This window comes from Falco punctatus (assembly GCF_963210335.1).
Source record: "Falco punctatus genome assembly, chromosome: 8".
Classification (NCBI taxonomy): domain Eukaryota; kingdom Metazoa; phylum Chordata; class Aves; order Falconiformes; family Falconidae; genus Falco; species Falco punctatus.
Genome location: NC_137588.1, coordinates 22,724,981 through 22,745,980, shown reverse-complemented (window position 1 = coordinate 22,745,980; position 21,000 = coordinate 22,724,981). Strand labels below are relative to the sequence as shown.

Sequence of the window (21,000 nt, the reverse complement as noted above, 5' to 3'; positions counted from 1 at the left end):
CCTATTGTTGGATTTGTTTGGTTTCCATATTTCCAGGCCATCTCGTAATTTATTGCTGCATCCTTATAAGCTTGTTCCTTTTCCATTATGTATCCCATGTATTCATAAGCCTTGCAGCATGACTGCAAAATATAAATATTAATTCAAAATTTTATTTAGGTAAGCTTATATATAATAATACTGACAGCTTAATTGCTTAAATACTTCAAATCTGTACAAATGGAAAGCATAAGTGATACTTGTACTAACACTGCTAACAAGATAATCTTGATTTAAAACATTTGTAATACAAATCAGTTATAAGGAATTCTGCACAGCAAGCTCTTAAGTTGCTCTAAGTACAGAGTTCATCACTGCAAGTACTCCTTCAAAAACGTTTAGAGCCTCCAGGATATCTGTAGATACCTCTCTCAGTTAATAACAACCCTATGGCAGCTGTGTTTCAAGTCCAGCCAGAAAGTGTTATATCTTCCACAAATATTGTTTAACTTTTTCTTAAAAAGGAATTTTCATAGCCTTATTTTTAGAAACTCTTTTACATCATAATTTTCCACTTAAAACTAAAGACAGACACAAATATTCTGAAGAGAACACCAAGCATTAAATATTTCATTTTGTACAACTCCCAAGTGGCAGGTTCCAAGCATCTGAAAGGTTACAAAAAACTGTTAAGCGCTACATAAAAATACTAGCCTTGCTTCTCTTACGCATAGATATAAATACATTTAACTCCGTAATAAAAGTTAGCGTGAAAGATACAGTAATTCATACAGAAATCTTACATTTAGTACATAAAGCAGGAAAAAAAATTACAAAAATAAGAAAAACCCTAACTGCTATATGCCCTTACTGTGAACAGCTTATATTATCATGCTGCCAATAAGTTAAATATTTTCAAGCGAAAAATGAGGCTTTTATGAAAATATGCACCCTTTTTACAAAGGCAGAGCAAAGAAATGCTGATATATAAATTACATTCCACCTTTAACTTCACTATTTCCCATTAGGCTTCCAAAATCTACTGATAAAAAGCTTTCAAATCACAGCATACTGGGATAAGCAGTATGGGAATGCCTCAAAGATGAGGATAAAAATATATTTCCCTTCTCACTTGTTATAAACAAAGCAAAAAGTTAAAAATCAAGAAGAGTAATCAGTAAGATTCCCCAATTTCATAGAAATAGTCTGCTCATTGGGGTCTCACTAACCTTAAGATCAAAACAAACCCAAATTACAAGACAGTAGGCTTTTATGAAGTTTTCACTCAACATATTTACTTAAATCGTGTGTGTATATGTATATGCCCATCTCCACATCATTCAATTCTGACTGCTAAAAATCCTAAAAACTAATCCATCACAACAGCGTTTTCTCAATCTAATCAAATCTTCCAAATGAGAGAGTACCATGCAAAATATCATCTTGAGAATTAACAAGGTATTTTAAGCTCTAAAATATTCAACATCTATTTGTTTATTACAATTCCTTTCAGCTACTTAGCATGCAAGTTGGAGAAAAGCCAATATCCTCACTGTGCTGTTTTGTAAAGGAACTGGAGTGGCAGACTTCTAATTTGCCATCCTCCTTCCTATCAAGCAGAACTTGTTTATCTAAGTTCCTCATGGGTCTCTTCAGAAGAAAATAAATTACTTGGTAGGCTAAGTTTTTAAGGCTGCTTGGGAGATTCTGCAAAATAAATGTCCTTTGTGGTATATACCTGCTCAACAGACCATCTATTTCAAGATAGGTCTCATTGTGGGAGAATAACTTGTGTTTATCCTTCAGTGGTATGGATTTTGCAACTTCCCTTGGACATCTGGACAAGTGTGGAACTGACTTTAAGGCAGAATTTTTTCTTAAATAAATTCAAACTAATTTTCTGTAAAAATGAAATTGAGTACATCCTATTATGAGAAGCATCTCTGCAAAAGTACATGATACTATTACACCAAGAAGTGTTCTATCTGCCTCTTAATTTTATATTCAGAAAAAAAAAAAAAAGAGTACAGGTTCAAAAATGTCTACCTCTCAAGGGGGTTGCAGAAGTGTGACTGAATAATGAACCTCACCTTCAATACTGATAAATTCAGAAAAAGAAATACATAGTACCAAGTCCTTTTCTAAACCAAATGTGTGCACTATAAACAGTAACCTGGCCTGCAACATAGTATCTATGGAAGACTAGCCTAGTGGACGTGCCTCATGTTAAGGAAAGTGAAATGTATAGATGGAGAAAACGTGACCAGCAAAAAGGGACAAAACGAAAAATAAGCACAAGTATAGAGCTGCTGGTTTCCTGGCTTGTTTTGATCTACTTCTCCTCAGTAAGTGAAACACCAGGCAACTGCAAAAAGAAATACAATTTGAAATCATGTTCCAGAGCAAAACTAAACATTTAGATGAGTTAAAATAGGTGGTTACTAAGGTTACTTTTAACGTGCACTCACTTACCCTATTATGACGAAGGCATCGTTTTAATAATTCACCTGCCATATCATATTTTGCAGATTGAATATATATATCTGCAAGCAGAAGCCAACTCTTCTCAAACTCCTCTGCATCAATGGGATTCCAGCTCATTTTTGAGATCCGTTTTAACTGATTTCTGGCTCGTGGGGTCTGTTTCAAGATCATGTAGGCTGTAGCCATTCCCAAAAGTGCTGGTATATGATCCTTCTACAATAAAAAGCATAGTGACTGCAGGGGTGCTTTTTTATTTTGCTTTTAACTTTTTTTTTTTTTTAAATAAGACTTTCACCAGGTGTCTGAATACTAAACTAAAACCTACACTTCAGGAAACAAAGATAGATCATCCAGTTTTACAACACATTTTCCATCTAGTGCTATGATTATTTCTGTGAGACTAATCATGATAAATACAACATTAAATAATTAAAAGGCTGAATATAAGTTTGGGCTCAAAACAATCTTCAGAGAGGAAATGCTGAAAACATCCACAAGTATTTAATTTCAGCAAGAACCATTCTGATGCTACTAAAATCTATCCTTCTGACACACAAATAAATACTTCAGATAGAAACTGAACTCACTTGAAGTTGCAATGCAAGTGGTATTTTCTACTTTTAGAAGCACCTGTTAGACGTCAATAACAGAGACACCAATTCGTATTATTAGGTTTACAGCTCCTACAAATGTAAGTCTAAACTGCCTATATCCAAAAGCTACATATAACAAACAGCATTCTTAAAAGCCACCATTCTACGCAAAAGCCTCAAGCAAGCAGTAAGTAGTGCAGCAGCAAGTGTGATTTTTAAAATCCTGCCTTTATTAGAGCAGTGTATATATGAGAATGGGGCTTGCATCCCAAAACTGCTTCCTGAATACAGACAGTAGTTCCATCAGCAGCTAACTTAAAAGCTTCTTTTTTTCCCCTCAGTGTTCCTTGCTTAGTATTGGTATTCTGCCTCTTCGTAGGGTTGTGCTGTAAATAGGCTTGCCATAGTGAGTTTAAAGAAAAATAAATAAAACTGACCCCACCAGAAATCCCTCTCCCACATAATGATCAGCTTATCCTCCCTGCCCTCCCTCAATAGTCACACCCAGCACGGATCATGAACTCTGAAGAGATTAAAAATGTGTATTTTATTAACTCGAGAGAAGACTAAATAGACCGAAGCATTCTTCCTGCTGGAACTGTCACCATGTGAAAAACATTCAATATTCACAGGACCTCAGATCAATTCTGAGCAGGACTCTGAAGCCAGTACTGGAGGCAGAGGGCCACCTTGTCTGCTATTTGATTCCCATAATTGCTTTACACTAAAGATAAGCATCAGTATACTCAGCTCAACAAAGGAGCAGTTTACTACACAGTTAATGGGTAGTAGTAACTTAAGTATTCCTTGGCCTTCCGGTGGACTAAATGTTGAAAGGTGCTGGTAACAAGAATATGTTACTAATCCTAAAGCTAATGACTACAAGTAGCTGTAAAAGAATGAAGATTCCCATCATAAAGATGGATTTTAAGCAGATGGATAAGCATGCCCTGAAATCTAAATTCTGTCAAATTGCCATGAAGTACATGAAGGCAGCTTATATTTAATTGTTTTTGTTTACAGAATGAAGGTAGTGCATAGACTTATATCATCAGACACACTGCTGGTGAGACTGGGAATTAAAAAGCAAACCAAACAGCCAATTCACATTTCAGTAACTGGCAGCATTAGCATTCAGTTGAGTTATAAATTTGCAATCCAACTGAAAACCTCCAAAAGATGTTATTCCAGCACAGTTAGCTGTTTTGTCTTTTTTTCCAAGTTTTACATAAAATATTCTTTAATTGGAAAAAAACCCAACCTTAGAATGAATACGACTAAGACACGCCACTATTCCTGAACATAAATTGTGAGACTAGTTAAAAAAACCTAACAACAAGTAGTAAGCATGAACAAAGACTGATGCAACGAGACAGGCTACTAACCTCAGCCACTACTATTTCAGTGAAAGTGTTCAGTGCTCGTTCAACACTTGATTTTTGTTTGGTTGCCATGAGACAATAATTTTCCATGATTCGCAGTTGGACATGACCCTGAATGGTCTGAGGCTTGAGTTCTTTCAGAAGATTTTCTGCTGTTCTTACAGCCAACTGCACAGACTCCTGCTTCTCTGTTGAATTACTGTTATCAGAAAGAAAGTGTTCATAAAAGCTTACTTTTTAATATACACCAGATTAATTACAAGTTAGTATCAATTCCATACTAAAAGTATACCATTTTGTACAAATGGCTCCGTTACAGTCATTCAACATTAATTCTCTTCTGTGACAACAGCAATTCCAACCTAATAAGCTGTTTTTACCACTGCAAGTGACCAGGACTTCCAGATAGCGTCTTCTATATTTTCTGCTTCAGACTGACTCATTACAGTCTAGGATGGTCTCTCACAATACATTAAGTCAAATATTCAAAGCATTAGATAAGCTTGAAATTCTAGAAGCTTAAATTTAGGCACATTATTAAGGGGAGGCAGAGGAAGGGGATGACAGAACCACCCAAGCAGTATTTATTTCATATATAACTTACCCTATGTCAGCATCCAGATTTTCAAAGACTTCACCACCCACTGTTTCATTATCTGGGTTCAGACAAATCTCAATCATGTTGTAGACTGCATTCTGTCCCCAGTCACTGTCCTTCCGAGCTTTATTAAAATGCCGTAGTGCATCATTTGGTTCACCTGTATACCTAGATGGAGAATTACAATATTTAAAGCTAGGCAAGTAAAATTTGCTGCCCCAAATCCCACCCAAATGCCAAGAAGAAACCCAAGTATTTAAAAAAAGATTACACACACTGATAAACAGCATACATACTATTGAGAGGAACTTGTTTTTGCGGACTGAAACCAGTCTGATAAATTTAGCAAGAATATCCCTTTTAACCAGCAGGAAATACAAAAGATGTATCTGAGATAGATAGAATAGCTTCATTTCAAAGAGGAGCTCACTGGAAAGTATTTCAGAAGAGAAAAGGAGACCTTTCCTAAGATCCTAGCACCTCAAGTAGAGTAGCACTGTATTACTTCTTGCTTACTTATCACACTACAGATAGCATCTTTGAATGATAATGGATGACAAGAAAGCTAATTTAAATACGGACTACATAAATATATCTTATCTTAACTATAATTGCAAGTACCAAAGATAAAGTCCTTTGCAGTAGTGAAATCCTGGTTCAAGCTTTGTTCTGGAAGAATGTTTTTCAGCCATTAAAAGAAATCTTGGGACTTCTTCTAGTTTCCCAGCTCTTCTTAATAGGTCAATTAATCGCGACAGGGTTGCATAGTTATCTGAGTATATAAATAATTAGATCATTGTAATTCTAGTTATTTGCTGTATGAATAGCTTAAAAAATAAAGATCTCTGCTTGTTTTGTTCACATACATAAGCTGTATATGGTGTAATACATAAGGCATATTACACAGTAAGCACAGATCAAACATGAAGCTATCAAGTGGTACTTGCAGTACTGCTATAAGAGCCTGTATAAAGAGAAGTACACTTCACTTTCAAAAGCATTCAAACAAAAATATTCGCTGTACTCTCATGACTTCTTTCACAAAGTCCACTAGAAAGCTTTACATTCATTAATGTACTATTTTAATAGATTTTAGTAACTTTCTCCCTGGTCAAAATTTGCAAATTGCTAGGAGAAACTGATTGTTGTCTGTGGTAAGTTTCCTTTATTAATTTTGAAATGAAATGCTAGCTTTGTGTTCATGCTACTTGATATCTTAAACACAAGAAAAAGCATTTTACAGTCACAAGTAAATAACACCCTAGCTATATTTGGCTCGAGGCAAACAACGCACATTACATTGCAGTGAAGTAAATTACGGCATCTACAAGAAAAAAATTTCTCATCTTCTCCTCCAATAGCTTTATGTTTTTATATACAGTAAAGGTCTTTGGTTTTCGTATCTATTACATCATAAATAGCATATTTCGTTGTTAATCATACAATGATATTTATCCCTCCACCTCATTAGAACTATGTATCAGAAAGAATTAAAAATACCACTGCTAAATATTCACCTGGCTTGCGTTCTAGGAGCTGTTGGAAATGAAAGACAGCTTGTTCATAATCTTGCTTCCTGAACATGAGATCAGCCATCATCTACAATATTGACCAATTTAGAGGAAACAAAACAAAATACTTTTAGTCATGGTTTTATAATGAACGCTAGTTCTGCAAAGTGGGGAACTGAAACTATAGGTTTAAAATGCTGCAGGAATTGCACGAGAAGTAAACTGAGTTGGGTTTTTCATTACTCTGGAAAACAAACTCTCTCTATACAGATAGAATAATAATGAGCAGGTACAGGCTCATAACTCAATTGTTCATCTAAGGTAGAAATTGTAAGAAATAAACACTTTGATGGAGGTTTAAAATGTGTTTGGCTTTACTTGTATAGTTTTACTGCTAATTTATTTCCCATAAATGCAGATTAAGCGCATAGAAAAAAAAAGTTAGTTTAAAGTTAGGGGAAAAGAAAGATGATAGCCCACTTCAGCAGTAGAAGTAAACCAAATTATTTCATTTCAGTTTCTCTCCACTGAGAGGTAGCTAGTAAACAGTAAATTTACTAACAATATATTAAAAGTGCCATTACCCCTGTTCTTGCACCATAATAGGATAAATTCCAGATGTTAGACTGCTGTGAGAAAATAGCTTATTCCAATCTTAAAATCATTCTGCTCCTAATGTGTTAAAGCAGAAGTTGTCAGTGTACTGAGCTGTCTTTTAAGCTAAGTAGTATATGAATCCTGTATGGAGAATCTGCACTGTGATTGGAAATGGTTAAGTAGGAATACGATGTAAGGATGTAAAACCACCATAAGTACATAGTTCTTTTCTTCTGGAGTTTTTTTTTTTAGATACTTGCTTTAATATTACTGTGCTGGAAAAATAACTTCTTCCCGGACCGTTAGTCAATTGTTAATAAAACATGCGTTAAGCCATGCTTTATCAGTATTACAACTACTACTTTCAAAGATACATTTTTGCATTGAGATAGAACAAAGGGTACAACAGCTAGAAACTTAATATTGAATCATTACCCAGCATAAACAGAAAAACATCTTGTTGCAATGGATTTTTCAAATGTTTTTTTGAAATCACAAGCTGCAAGCCTTCTTAAAAGTAGTATTTTATGGATCCATCACACTGCAAAGACACAAACTTCAAAAAACTTCTGATACAGCATTAGTATAACACCACATACCATGGTTGCTGCTTCATTATCTTGGTCGTTCTTCAGTAGTAAGGAGCACTGATGTTGACAGGCATCAGTATCATCTTGTGCAAGATATAAACGTGCAAGTTCCAACATTGCCTGTATATTAAAATATTTAACTATATGTAATTCAAAGACGAAGAAAGCTAGCTCAGTTCTACAAGTATCAACCTGATTATTTCAGAGCCTCAGGAAAAATTTACTTCCCTTCTAAAGAGAGCTTTCTCTGTGTTTCCTGTGGACTCTTGGTCAAGTAATTTGATTCATTTCCATTCCCTCACCTTTAAAACACAGAAAACTTTTCTTCTTGAGAGAGATATTCTGGAGGTACATTGAAAACAGAGCTGCACAGATAGTTTTGCTCTGAAGACTACAGTATTTTGGTAAGAATAACTTGGAAAAAAAAACAAATGCAAGTAGTTTAAAATTCATTGACAGAAGCAAATACCTTATTAACATTCACCAATTAGCATTGGAATATAAGGAAATTCCAGCAGAAACTGTTTTCTTATTTGCATTTCCAAACCTACCACATTAAGATTGTGTGTGGATCCATTTCTGAAAAGCAATCGTGGAATAAATATTAACAAACTGAAATCTACATAAGCATGCATCCTTAAGGCTGAAGTCCCATCAGAGACTATTCTGAATAAAAGGCTACAGAAAAGTTTACGAACACAAGTTGCCACAGATTTAATCAAGTTCCCATTGAAGCAAATGGGAGTTAAACCAATCACAAAGTAAAATTAGCAGTAGAAAAAACAGTACGCAATGTCACTCCCACTTAGTTTTACATGGTGTTTTGATTTTGTTTTCAGAAAGGAGATTTTTATAACTGCACTGCAATTCTCTCTCTGGTTACACTTGTGAAAGGCACTTCTAAATCAGAATAGTGTTTTGAACATCCTGTTCAGAATATGAAGGCTACTTGCATAATATTTAACAACTGTTTTCTTCCTACTTCCTGTTATTTACATATTCAAACATATACTATATAATTATGAAACAGAAAAGCAGGTGGGTAAGCTTTGAAATGATATGGAGATAGCATCCATGTAAAAATTTTAATTATGAAAGTTTTCTTCAAGCCACTGTTCTTATGTGCATCACATAGTGGAAGACCAAAAGGCAGCCTGTTAGTCAAGGAACCCTTCCTGCCCCGGGGCAAGTCAGAGAAGAATGCTGGTTAAACTGGACTTCTATACTAGATTCTACTGACTGGAAGTGGTCTCTGAATTTTCAACTCCACCCCAAAAAATGATACTGTAAAATGATGTGCTTAATGCAGTCTGTGATCCAGTTCAAGTCTGCTTCTGGAAACTGCACTGCCTCTTACACGTCAGAGAAATGAGGTTGGGTATTACCTACCAGATTTGACTATGTAAAACGAAACAACAAAACATAAAACTCTTATGACATGGACTGCAATATCCTCACATTTAGCCGAATAATTCATTTAATGCAACATTTCAGCTGGTTTGGGTTACTTTAGCTAGAATACAGGGGACTTTGATAAAACAAGGTACAAAGCTTCAGAGGAATTTCCAATACTTCCATATATAGTTTTAAGGAAAACAGATTCTGTGAAGAGATCAAAAAATATGCAGATGTTTAACAGCTCAAACTTATATTTTGTAGTCTAAAATAATTAAATTCCAACCTTGTGGTAGCAATGTTTTTAAAAACAAAGGGAAGAAAACAAGTTGAAATCTACTGAAACTATAGAAATGAATGAGATGACTCATACTAGTTGTGGGTAACCAGAAGTATTTCGCTATTCAGTACTCTAAGCAGAGAAAAAGTTCTTAATCAGAAATTTAGTCTTAGATTTTCTAAGATGTTATTGTATTCTGTATTGTTAGTGAAATAGGATTAAAATAAGAGTCTCCAGTAAATGCATCTAACAGTACAATTCAGTACAAATGTCAGCACACAGCATTATCCTGCAACAATGGGAAACTCTCAATAGGATGATTTTTAGCAGGAATTGAAGGGAAATGTCATGCTGGTATTTCAGTATTAGTGTGAAAGAAAAAAACCAACCCCAAACGATAAAGGATTTGACACTGAATTACTGGGATGGCATACCACAAAAGCCATAGCTCTACCAGAACTATGACAGGCAGTCTCCTGGGTATTAACAGTAGAATGGGGAAGTCACTCTCTTTAGAAGGTTTTAAGGATGTTTATTCCTCTCCCAAATTATTTTTCTCCATCATTTTGACAAGATGCCTTGAGGAATACCTGTCTCAAAGATGCCGAAGTTGCAGCTTTAGGAAGGACCTAGACTCTTGAAACCTCAAAACACAAATTCAAGTATTAAAACCAGGCAATATGTGGATAATTTAGCAGCTGGTGAATCTAATAGCTGTGCAAGAAGCAGCAGCAAACTAAGAAGTCTTCACATACACCTAAATATACAACAACATGCTAGAAAATCACAGAAATCTGACAAAAGTTATACTTGTTTGTTTTTAATCTAAAAAACCCACTGAAGTTGACACAATTTTGGTGCTCATTATAAATTTCTTAGCCTTTCACTTCTCCCTCTCTTATCTCCAAAACCCAAGGCTGTGAAAGAGGAGGAGGAGGACGGGATAAAAATAAGCTCAAATTTACCAGCATTTATCAACAGGCAGATTTTTGGGAAAGAGATAGTGTAGTGAAGAAAGCAGTAGTGCAAAAATCACAGCTCAAAACCAGCAAGATTTTGTGACTAAAATCAGAATTCTTCTAAGTCCAGTATAAAAGTCTAAAACTGCTGAAACAGACACAGAAGAGAAAGAAATTGTCTGAACTGACCAAAATCACTGGCACTTCATTCCAGAGGACAAGCAGCAAGGAAGATTGTTTCAATCTCCAGTACTACCATGCTGTAACTTACACACCCTCAAATGGTACATGAAGACAGGCTCACTATATGATCTAACAGTCATCTCTTGAGTGCATGCAGTCCCACTTGAATCACAAGTTTGTGTAAGAGAGAAATCAGCAGTACATACAACTATTTTATCATTATAAGCAATGAAAAGGAGAGAGTTCAAGGTTCTCTGTATATCATAATGCAGAAATAATTGCAAATCTACACTGTGGATAATTGGAAAACTGTATTGCTAGATACGAAAATTGAATGGAAAAAACAATGCAAAATAGTCCAAGGGAGAACTGACCTTGTTATCAGTTTCACAGTGAACAAGAGCTTCTTTGTAAAATTTAATTGCTTTTTCATAGTTTCGCTGGGCTGTAGAATGTTTTGCAATCTCAGCACAAATTTCAGCCGCTAACTGTTTCTGTGCAGGAACTGCATCCAGCTGTTCTACTTGAGCCCGTTTAAGCACTCTGGCTTGTAATTCTCGAGCCTCGTGTGGGGGAAGGAGTGAACAGTCAAAAATTTTCAAAGAAATGAGTTTTATATGATCTACTTTAATGTAATTAAAATTTAAAAGGTTCTATAAAGACACTATGTATTTTATAGATGAATCCCCTCAAATAATAAAATCTCTTCTATAAAAAATAAAAATCAATGATAACAAACAAAACAGTCCTCCCCCAATATATCTCTCCCCCAACCACCTGTCTCAAACTGTCTTGCTTCCACAAAATTCACATTAAAAACATGCTGAATAGCACTCTAGTGTTCCAACACTTTCAAGATGGAATCCCACGCTTTTTCTAAAATACTCCTTATGACAATTGCATGCCAATCCAATACTGTATAATTCACACCTTGTAGAACATAACTTTGAGATGATCATACATACAGCATTTTGTGAAATATAAGGAACAGAACATTAAAGCAAAAAGCTGGGGAGGGATCCAGTTTATGCCCTGTGTGCTTGGACAAAAGGGTGGTGTGAACATATTTATTTAATACTCCATTTAAGGAATATTTAGGTCAAATACATCCATCTGACAAAAGATGCCACATTTTTATCGATCTATATTTTTCCCATGTTTATTTATAACTAACATCCTCCCCAATTCAAATGGTTATGTTCCAATTTATAACCATTAGCAGAGTTCTAATCACAAAAAATGCTGGTACAAGATATCACCGAACAAAGTGCATAATTTACATAATTTACTTTTCTTGTTGGTCAGAAGATGCTACCAAGGCTTACTGCTCCTGTAACAGAGTGGAAGTATAATGGAAGAATGTATTGACCTAACCTGTTGTCAACCTTTGTTTTAGAAGAAAGCATCTTCTAAAATCACTAGCATCCAACTCTGCTCTTTCAAGCATCAGTCAGTGATAATACTCAAGTCCAGAATGTATAGACCTTATTCTTGTTATTTAAAATAAACAGTGATACAACAAAGCGACAGGTAGCCAAAGAACAATCTGGCACAGCTTTCAATGAGCGCTGTTCAATGCTGACCTAAAGATATGTAACCTAGCTGTCCCCATGGTTAATTTTGTTTTTGCCTGCTGTGCTAAAACTATGCTCCACACACAAATGAAGGCATAGTACAAGTGCAGGCTTCCAGTAAAAGCCTGCATTCTTATCTAGAATTCAAATAACACTGCTTACAAAAAGCTTAGACTTTCTAACCAGTTACGTTCTTTACATTTTGCAGCAGCCACTGGTGCTTTATCCCCACCACGTATGCGTTTTCCTCATTCACAAGCGTATTATGGTTAGCATCTGGGATAAATGTGAGGACATTGCAAGCTTTCATAGGTTTTTTTGTTTTCCCCTTTACCTGTTGTAATGAAACAACAGCTTCATCAATCTTCTCCATTTTGCTGTAAATTTTTGCCAGAAGCACCTGGTAACGTCCATCTTCCATCAGAGAACATAATTCATTAACTGTAAGAATTACATTAAACAAACATTATTCTTGTAATAACCGATCCTGGTAAGGTTAAATTAAAGATGAAGCTCTCCACATACTCCAGGCAAGAACTTAAACTAAAAGTTTACAGCTCAGTCTTATGCATTTAGGATTGTGATTTGACTTGGTGTGTTGTTAGTGGACAGAGCAAACATTACAACCTACAGAGTGAGATTTAAGCCCAGAGACATGAAAGATGCAAAACGAATTTTTAAAAAAAGAAAAAAAAGAAGACGACTACCTAAACTATTTGCATTCTCAGAAACATGAGAAAACTTTTGATTTAAGTGGACAGGAAATAAAGCCACTCCTGACACTTCTTGTCTAAATCCTCCTCAAAGTCAATGAAAAATGTCCAAATGGATTCTGAGTGCTACTGTACACCCAAAAAGCATAGGATTATTTGATGAAATTTCTAGTCAGACCTCAAACTACCTTTCTTTTGCTAGAGTCAGGAACAGACATTAATATAGTTAATATTTCAGTACCTACTCAAAAAGTAGCAAGCCACTTTTGAATAATGGTTAAAATATATATGCATAAAATGAAATTTGAAGAATACAAGTTCTCCCTGGCTTGTATCCATTTAAATCTATTGATAAAGTGGTATCTTAAGCACAGTTCCACATTAACACATACAAGCCACCAAAATCCATGTTTTATCTTTATTAAATCTTAAAAAATTATATTGAGCTGTACTATTAGCAAACTGTCTTCAAAGTGCTGACATGGTTTTCTAAATCAGAGATTAGGCCACGTAGCCAACTGTGTAAGATCATTCCTTCCAGTACATTTCCTATATTTCATTTTTCTTTAACAAGCAAAGGATATTTTAGCATTTCTAAAAAAAATATTAAATCATTCAGTAATTTTCCCAATTGTCCTGGTTTCACCTCCAGCCAGCAACAAAGTACCACACAGCCACTTGCAAACTTCACCCAGTGAAAGCGAGCTATAACCTCTACTCTGCCACCAAAGGGATTGAGAGAAATGCATTAGCAATTGCGGCATACCACTTTGCTGCCTTTGACTCCAGCTGATACGAAAGTTCTAGCATGTCTGTCCAGCATGTCAGCTAAATTTGAAGACATTGCCGTCTAGGATACTGGGTAGCATTTATCATCTAAACCACCATTCCCTAACAGCAGGAACGACTCATCTAATCATGACAAATCCAGAATCAGAATCATTTGGTAGCAGAGAAGAGAAAGAACCTTGTGTGGAGCTCTGCTGTTATATTTACTGACTTCATCTATCACAGATCTTCCAAGTTCAGAAGTCTTGGCAAAAGCACCTTAAATGTAAGTGAAGTTTATATCAGAATGCCTTTCTCATTTATCACTTAATGGTTTCCTGTGTTTTAAAGTTCAATAAAAAGTTTATACGGAATTGGTTTATTCCTTAGAATCACACAGAAAACACAAACAACAGTAGAAATTGTGTAATTTGTAAATTAGTAGCATTCCTACCAGGCTCATGATCTAAAGCTTGCTGAAGTATTTTTTCTGCCCTTTCATACTGCTTCAGTTTCATTAAAAGCTCAGCCAAATCATACCAAAGGAAATTCTGTTGACCACTTTTCAATGTAGCCTCATAAAAACCAATTGCCTAAAAAAAAAAGAAAGGAAAAAAACCACCAAAAAACCTATTATTTAAAGACAAACCTTAAAGACAACAGCCTTGCTACTTAGGTATTTAATGACATGCTGCTTAGAATTTTCCCTGCTTTCTTAATTTCTCTTGTAACCAAAACATTCCTAATAAATACTGTATTAAAAAGATGTTATTTAGTTACAAGTTGAGGCTTCCAAAAATGTAATGGCAAATTAAAGATAAACAGAATAACTAGAACCCACATTCTGATAAACATGCATTTACATAGCCTAACCACGTGATCACTTTCTATCTTTAACAGGATCACTGCCAATTAAACTACATTTTCAATAGTTTCTGAAGTTGTAGAATTCCAGTCAGACTGGAGTCAAAGTTCTCCTTTATTGAATACAAAGGACAAATATTTTCCCAAAGTCTATCTGCAAAACATGAAGCTAAGAGCAGTAATGAAAATTTTAAAAACACCAACTAAGCATAATCTAATAGAAAGAAGTCTTCTCTCTTTGTATTTTTAAACATAAAAGCTGACAACAATATCAATTAAAAAGTAAAATATTTTAGAAAAAAGCAATGTTCTGGATCAATAAACTTATTTCATAAGTTTTTTTAAAAACTACTTCAAAATAACAACACAAACAGGATGTTGCTTCTCTAATTAAAGAGAAAAATGAGGACTGGAATTATGTTGAAAAGTTACATTTCCAAAATGAATTTGAAATATTTTATTAACTTCTATTGTTTTAAAATATAACATGTTTAAACATGCACAAAAATCCACCTATCAGGCAGGCTACCTATTTAGGCTTAAGCATCCTAAGAAGAACATAGCTGAAGACTCAGAATAAAAAATTATAGTCCATAAAATACCCATCACTGTGTGGATTACAAGGTTTTCTATAGTAACTGTAGGAACCCCTGCAGTATGTTAGATTATTGCACACACATAAAAAAGTTTTGAAGCAGCATGGAGCAACATAGGAATCATATACTGAGCTGCTTGTAATATTGACCTAAACAGAAGCGAGGGAAAATCCTAGCATTGCAAACACCTAACAGCATTTGGACGCATACTCCAGTAGTTTGAGGTTGCCCAAATAAAATCATTAGCTCCTGCAAGTCTCCCCCAAACATTTTCTTCTGGCTTTCCTACAACAAGAAGTTAAAAGCCTCTATTACCACTCCCCAGTGTTGAGGCTAGGAGATGTAACAAGACTGGGTCAATGGAGACTTAATTAAACATGATTTTGAGCGCAGACCCAAAACCACAAACTGCAAGTCACCAGAACGACAATTCACCAGGCTTGTATTCACCAATGTGTAACTGTGCCTTTAGCCAGATACTTTGGAACGGAGTCTAAACTTACTTTCAGGATAAAAAGTCTGTTTAGCACTTTAGAGTGAAATGCTTCGGCTACCCACTTGAAAACAAAATCAGGCGAAGCCCACGTATTGACAATAACAAATACAACACTTGATTAGCCTAATACAGTACTTATAGAATACCTGTGAATAGTTATGTGTTTTGATTAGGGCTTTTCCAATTTTACTTGCTACAGCTGGATCATTTGGATTTTTCTTCAAAGCCTGCTTGTAGACTTCTATGGCTTCATCAGGCTTCAACATAAAAAGACAGAAAAACAGAAGTCAAAGATTAAGATAAAAAGCGTATGAAAAAACCAAAATCTGGTAACACCTCCAGGAATGACCGCCAAGTACTGCTGGTTGATGAGCTACACCACTTCTGAGAGAAGAACGGTCACTATGAAACAAAGTAGTATAAAGCCCAAGGAAATTTACATTCCCATGCTAAAACATAATGTGGAAAGAATTTGGCAAACAAATGAGTTTGAATTAATCAGATTCTTTTTCCACTGAAATTTCTCTACTATTTTCACTAGTTAAACTCAGGCAAGCTTATTAACTGTGTTGAATGATCATCCATTTCTCTCTAGCCATGTTACAGCACATCTAAAATTCCCTTTTGCGTTATAATTCCTCACTAAGGAAAAAAAATAGGCACAAACATTAACAAGGAAAAAACCGTTAATCGCCTACAGATCCCCAAACTAGTAATCTAAAGTATTAGTTGTGCGTCCTAACTCAATCTATTCTTTCAAAACATGAATTTAAATGTGTATCCTTCAGATTCCTACATTCACTTGACTACACTGTCTTCTACAAATATTTAAGATTTCCAGTGCCATCAAGAAAGCAAAGGATGTCAGAGATTTATAGAAATTTAATAATTTAAAAATGTTATATACAACTTTCAATATGAGAACTGTTACCTAGGCTTCAGAACTCCTCTAAACATCTCCAGCTTCCCAAATTTAATTTAGCATGCTCTTTAGATTTTTGTTAAGTCTCATGGCTTGGTGTTCTTTTAGATGAAATTCCCTTAACTTTCAGCCAGTCAGTTACTAGAAGAAATGCATTTTCAACAGCTTTTTCTTTCAACTTAGAACAGTTACATTGTAGCCAGTAATGTTTTTTTTACATCCTAAAGCAGTTTGTTTGCCAACTACCAATCAATAACAGCCAGCATGCTACATTGTTTCTACTTGCTAGAATCAACAAACATTCTACTTGCTAGAATCAACATTCTATTCCCCTCTAGCAACTTACCTCTTGAATACTCATGTATGCATCACCAAGAAGCAGCAAAGTGTAAGCACTAGGCCGTTTTTCTACTAGGTCTCTGGAAACAGAAGACAGAACCTTGCTCAATATTTAACATGTCAATATGGGCATCTAAAGAACAACAAACAGGGCACAATAAGTTTATCCTCTGAGGATTTTGGGTTTTATTTCTGAAAACAAACCAAAAAAATCTGAGATATTTCCAAAATAGGACTTCCAATTACCATCTTAAATGTTAATAACACTTACTCAAATTTGTTATGTCACTAAATACTTCTGACTTACTGTAATAGAAAGGGAAAACATGAGCTCACCATGCTACCATTAAACATCTGGGAAAATACATATACATCACAAACTTTTACCTATAGCAGCCAGCATACAACTTCTTATCTTTCCTGTACTGAAGATAAATATCTGCCATTTTTTCTTTAGCTTGTACAAAGTAAGGCTGTTCTGGTGTAATATTTCGGAGCATAGTCAGGGCTTGTTCAATATCTCCTTGAGCAATTGACAGATCTGCATTTGCAATCACAACTCTTAGTTCCTCAGGAGTTCCAGAAAATTCATTAATGGCATCCTGCAGTATTATAGCAGCTTCATGCTGCAAGTAATAAAACCAATAGAATTAATGTATTTCCTGTTGTTGAACAGCCAAAAATAAAGACATCATAAGCAAATTAATGTCTGGAGGCATTACACAAAAAAACCAAAACACCCACAAAAAACCCCAACCCACAGTATCCATTTGTTTTGCTAAAACATTGAAAATGTTCTCCCTCCTTCTTGATTCTGTTAATAACATTTATGCAATATGAACTACCAGAAAAAGTTTTAGTAAAGAAAATATTTGCATTACATATATACAAGAAGATGCTCAAAATTCAACTGGACAATGCCATTAGCACCTTTGTCTAACAGGTCCTGCTTTGAGCAGGATGATCTCCAGGGGTCACTTCCAAGTAAACAATTGTATGGTTTCTCTTATATTCTTATACATACACAGTGTCCTACTGTTTATTAAGAAACAGCTGATAGTAAGGATGCTGCTACACAAAGATAAGAATGCAATCCAAAAACATTTCCAACAGCATTCTGACAGCAAAACAAGAACCTACATACTAGCAAGTGAACATCAACAGTACCTCCTCAAAATGAAAAGGGGTTTTGTAGATTCAAAGTTGAACACCTGCAAGTAGGTGTTGGTTTGTTTTGGGTTTTTTTTCTGAACCATTTAAGGTACAAGCTGTCAAGTCAGATATTAACATCTTCGAAATTTTACCAAGCAATTCCTCTTGGTAAAAAGAAGTGATAGTTTTCTATTCTGAACTGATGAGAATAGACACTTTGTCAAGGGGAAAAAGAAATTGTTACCAGGTATGTATTACATCTTAGCAAGTTTGCCATCTTACCGGTTCTCCATTCAAACGATGAGCTTCTACTAACTCTAGGAAGACAGACACACGATCACTTGCATCAATTTCAATTCTTTTTCCTTTAGTTTTTGAGGAAGATGTAGATTTTCTCATTCCAGGCAAATTCTTTGCCATCTGTAAGGTCTTAATAGCTTCTGATAATTCTCCCATCTTCTTCTGGGTTTGGGCCTTAATTAAGTGATAAACAGGATGTTCTCTCACCTAAAAAAAAAGGTGAGAGAAGGAGTTTCCAAATTTTACTTTATGCATAGCATTCAAACCATCCTGAAAGTAGATTTTTTGTTTTAATATTGACCTTGGTTCCTTCTTTCCTCCAAATACATCTGATTTCATTATGAGTAATTTACTTATGAAAATAAAACATTGATAAGAGAAATTAACTATGTACGAAGTTGCAAGCACCTCTGCGTCTCCTAACTAGGTAGTTAATCTTCAGCTTTCATGCATGACTTGGAGGACGGAACCAAGATGGGAGCATGCCTAGAAACTGGCAGGTTGTCACTTTTCAGCAAAGGTCTGTCAAGAGACTTGGCACAACTCCAGACCTAATGAGTGCTGTGTAGTGTGTTCCCAACTCAGTGTTAATACTACATAAAGTTCCACTGATGTCAACAAATCAAAAATCCCATACTGAAATATATTACCCCCAAGAAATAAAACCCTGTGAGGACCACTGCAAAACAGTGGAAGTTTTCTAACACAGCACATAATTTACCAAATTAGCTCTTGAAGGGACAGAAAAGATGGACAAAAATGTAACATTAATGAAATAGTGCACAGCATATTGCTACTCTCTTAACATTTAGCATGCTTAAAGCAGCATGAGTTGTCCAGAGGTACCTACAGACCCATTTTGATCCCCTCAAGCATCCCTGTGTATCTTCATTAGCATTTATACATCTGTGCAAGAGGTCCAGAAACAATACTGGATCAAATCTTCCAAGTCCTTCTATGTTGGCTTTTAAAGACTGTTGCAAGGTTAGTCTGGAAATACAAGTTCTGTTTATATAACATGTTTTTCATATTTACGTAAGGATTTGAGAAAAAGCTGTAATTTCTTTCTTTTGGTTTCAAAACAATTTCAATATGTTGTATTAACGTATTAATTTTGTCCTGATGGTCACTTCTTTGATAAATATTCAGTTACCATGTTCATACAATCATTTAAGCTTGTAGTGGAAGAGTCATAAGTAGTACAGTTTAAAAATTACTATATACGAAAACATATAGCTTCAGACTGACAGAATGAAATGGCTTCATTCTTTTGTCCAACTCACTTCAAAGTTGTAGCTCAGACAAAGTTCCAAGGACTGAGAACATAGTTTAGTATTGTTTTGAGCCAAATACACCTGGGCCATCAGTAAGTGTGCATCTGCATAAGAAGGATTCCTTTCAAGACAGTAATGTAGATTACTATGGGCTGCTTCAATATCCCCTAGGAAGTTAAAAAAGGTAAAGTGAAAAAGTAGTTGATGTGAAATACAGAGGTTAAATATAGAGTGTTTATTAATTATTCAGCAATTTAATAATTCGGGATTTTTTAAATAAATGCAAGCATTTAGTGAATAAACTCATATACAAAGTATTATATGGCTATGAAATTAATTCAAAACCAGGTCAAAGTGAAGATATTTTCCTGTTCTATATGTCAATCAGTCAATAAATAACCTTTTTTGGAAGCAACAGATAAAACCCCCATACATTTATGTGCCTGTACAATTAAAATATGCTCATATAAATCACAAATATAGGTACTACAAGTGTTCTTCACTTCGCTGTAATGCAGTGTTCTGCAGTGAAAGATAAATGTAATGATTTAAAAGTGTGAAACTAATTTTTTATATTAAAGAAGCTAGACAGGTGGATAGCTAATCATTCATGCAACTATTACCTGATAAGTATTTCACTTTTGCAATTAAAAAGACAGCTTGTTGAAGACCAGGCACAGTTTTTACCACAGTTTCAAGAACAGAAGCACAGTGCTTGAGAATTGGTGAAGATGACTGCCCAGGACTTGCAGGCTAAAGGTAAAACAAACACACCACCAAAACCAATAAACCCCAAAACAAACACACACACGCAACAACCTCAGTAGACAGGTTTTGGACTTAGATTTCATTTTAAGTCTAAGTTTCACTTTAAACTTAAATGAGCAATAGCAAAGCAGCGTTATTTTCTTCAGCCCAAAAAGCTGAAAGCTATCATTGTGAAGAAATACAAAAAAATGTTTTAAATTTATGGGGGCAACTTCTTGATACCAGAAGGAAAACAGGACAGCTTCATGGACTTCACAGATGATAAAACAGTTCAGACCTGACATACACTGAAGAGTCAGTCCATAAACATTTGGTCACATATTCTGAATTACCACGCCAACCCATCCAACACAAATGGTAAAATGAACTAAATTTCAAGAGAGCTAAAGATGGAACAAATGAGCAAAAAGATGAGAAGGAAAGGGTCTGGTCCTGCCCCTCCCACCCTTACTTCATGTCACAGAACATATCCATACTGCTAAACCCAAACTGAAAATAGCAGCTGAGAAATAGCTACTTTCATGTAAACTGCTAGGACAATGTACCACATTTCAGTTGCTCGTTATCAGAAACACTGTTCATTTCCATTACTTTAGCTAGTTGCTGTCTATTACATATAAAAAGGAAAAGGCAACCTAAAGATCATTCTGTTCAAGGCTAACACTTCCACAGGACCCATGCCC

General features: G+C 35.1%; 1 protein-coding gene across 2 annotated transcripts in view; it reads right to left on the bottom strand.

Moving 5' to 3' along the window:
• TTC21B (tetratricopeptide repeat domain 21B) overlaps window positions 1-21,000 on the bottom strand; it is a 39,021-nt gene that overhangs the window by 4,462 nt on the left and 13,559 nt on the right. For both annotated transcript variants that reach the window (XM_080399071.1, XM_080399072.1), the window contains 16 exons: window positions 20,173-20,302; window positions 19,559-19,716; window positions 18,258-18,482; window positions 17,211-17,449; window positions 16,831-16,903; window positions 15,709-15,819; window positions 14,061-14,199; window positions 12,460-12,566; window positions 10,926-11,114; window positions 7,744-7,854; window positions 6,554-6,635; window positions 5,658-5,808; window positions 5,043-5,204; window positions 4,442-4,637; window positions 2,452-2,676; window positions 2-122 (listed from right to left, as the gene is read on the bottom strand). In XM_080399071.1, coding sequence (XP_080255197.1) covers window positions 2-122; window positions 2,452-2,676; window positions 4,442-4,637; window positions 5,043-5,204; window positions 5,658-5,808; window positions 6,554-6,635; window positions 7,744-7,854; window positions 10,926-11,114; window positions 12,460-12,566; window positions 14,061-14,199; window positions 15,709-15,819; window positions 16,831-16,903; window positions 17,211-17,449; window positions 18,258-18,482; window positions 19,559-19,716; window positions 20,173-20,302 — 2,419 coding nt within the window. The remainder of the gene's footprint in view (window position 1; window positions 123-2,451; window positions 2,677-4,441; window positions 4,638-5,042; window positions 5,205-5,657; window positions 5,809-6,553; window positions 6,636-7,743; window positions 7,855-10,925; window positions 11,115-12,459; window positions 12,567-14,060; window positions 14,200-15,708; window positions 15,820-16,830; window positions 16,904-17,210; window positions 17,450-18,257; window positions 18,483-19,558; window positions 19,717-20,172; window positions 20,303-21,000) is intronic.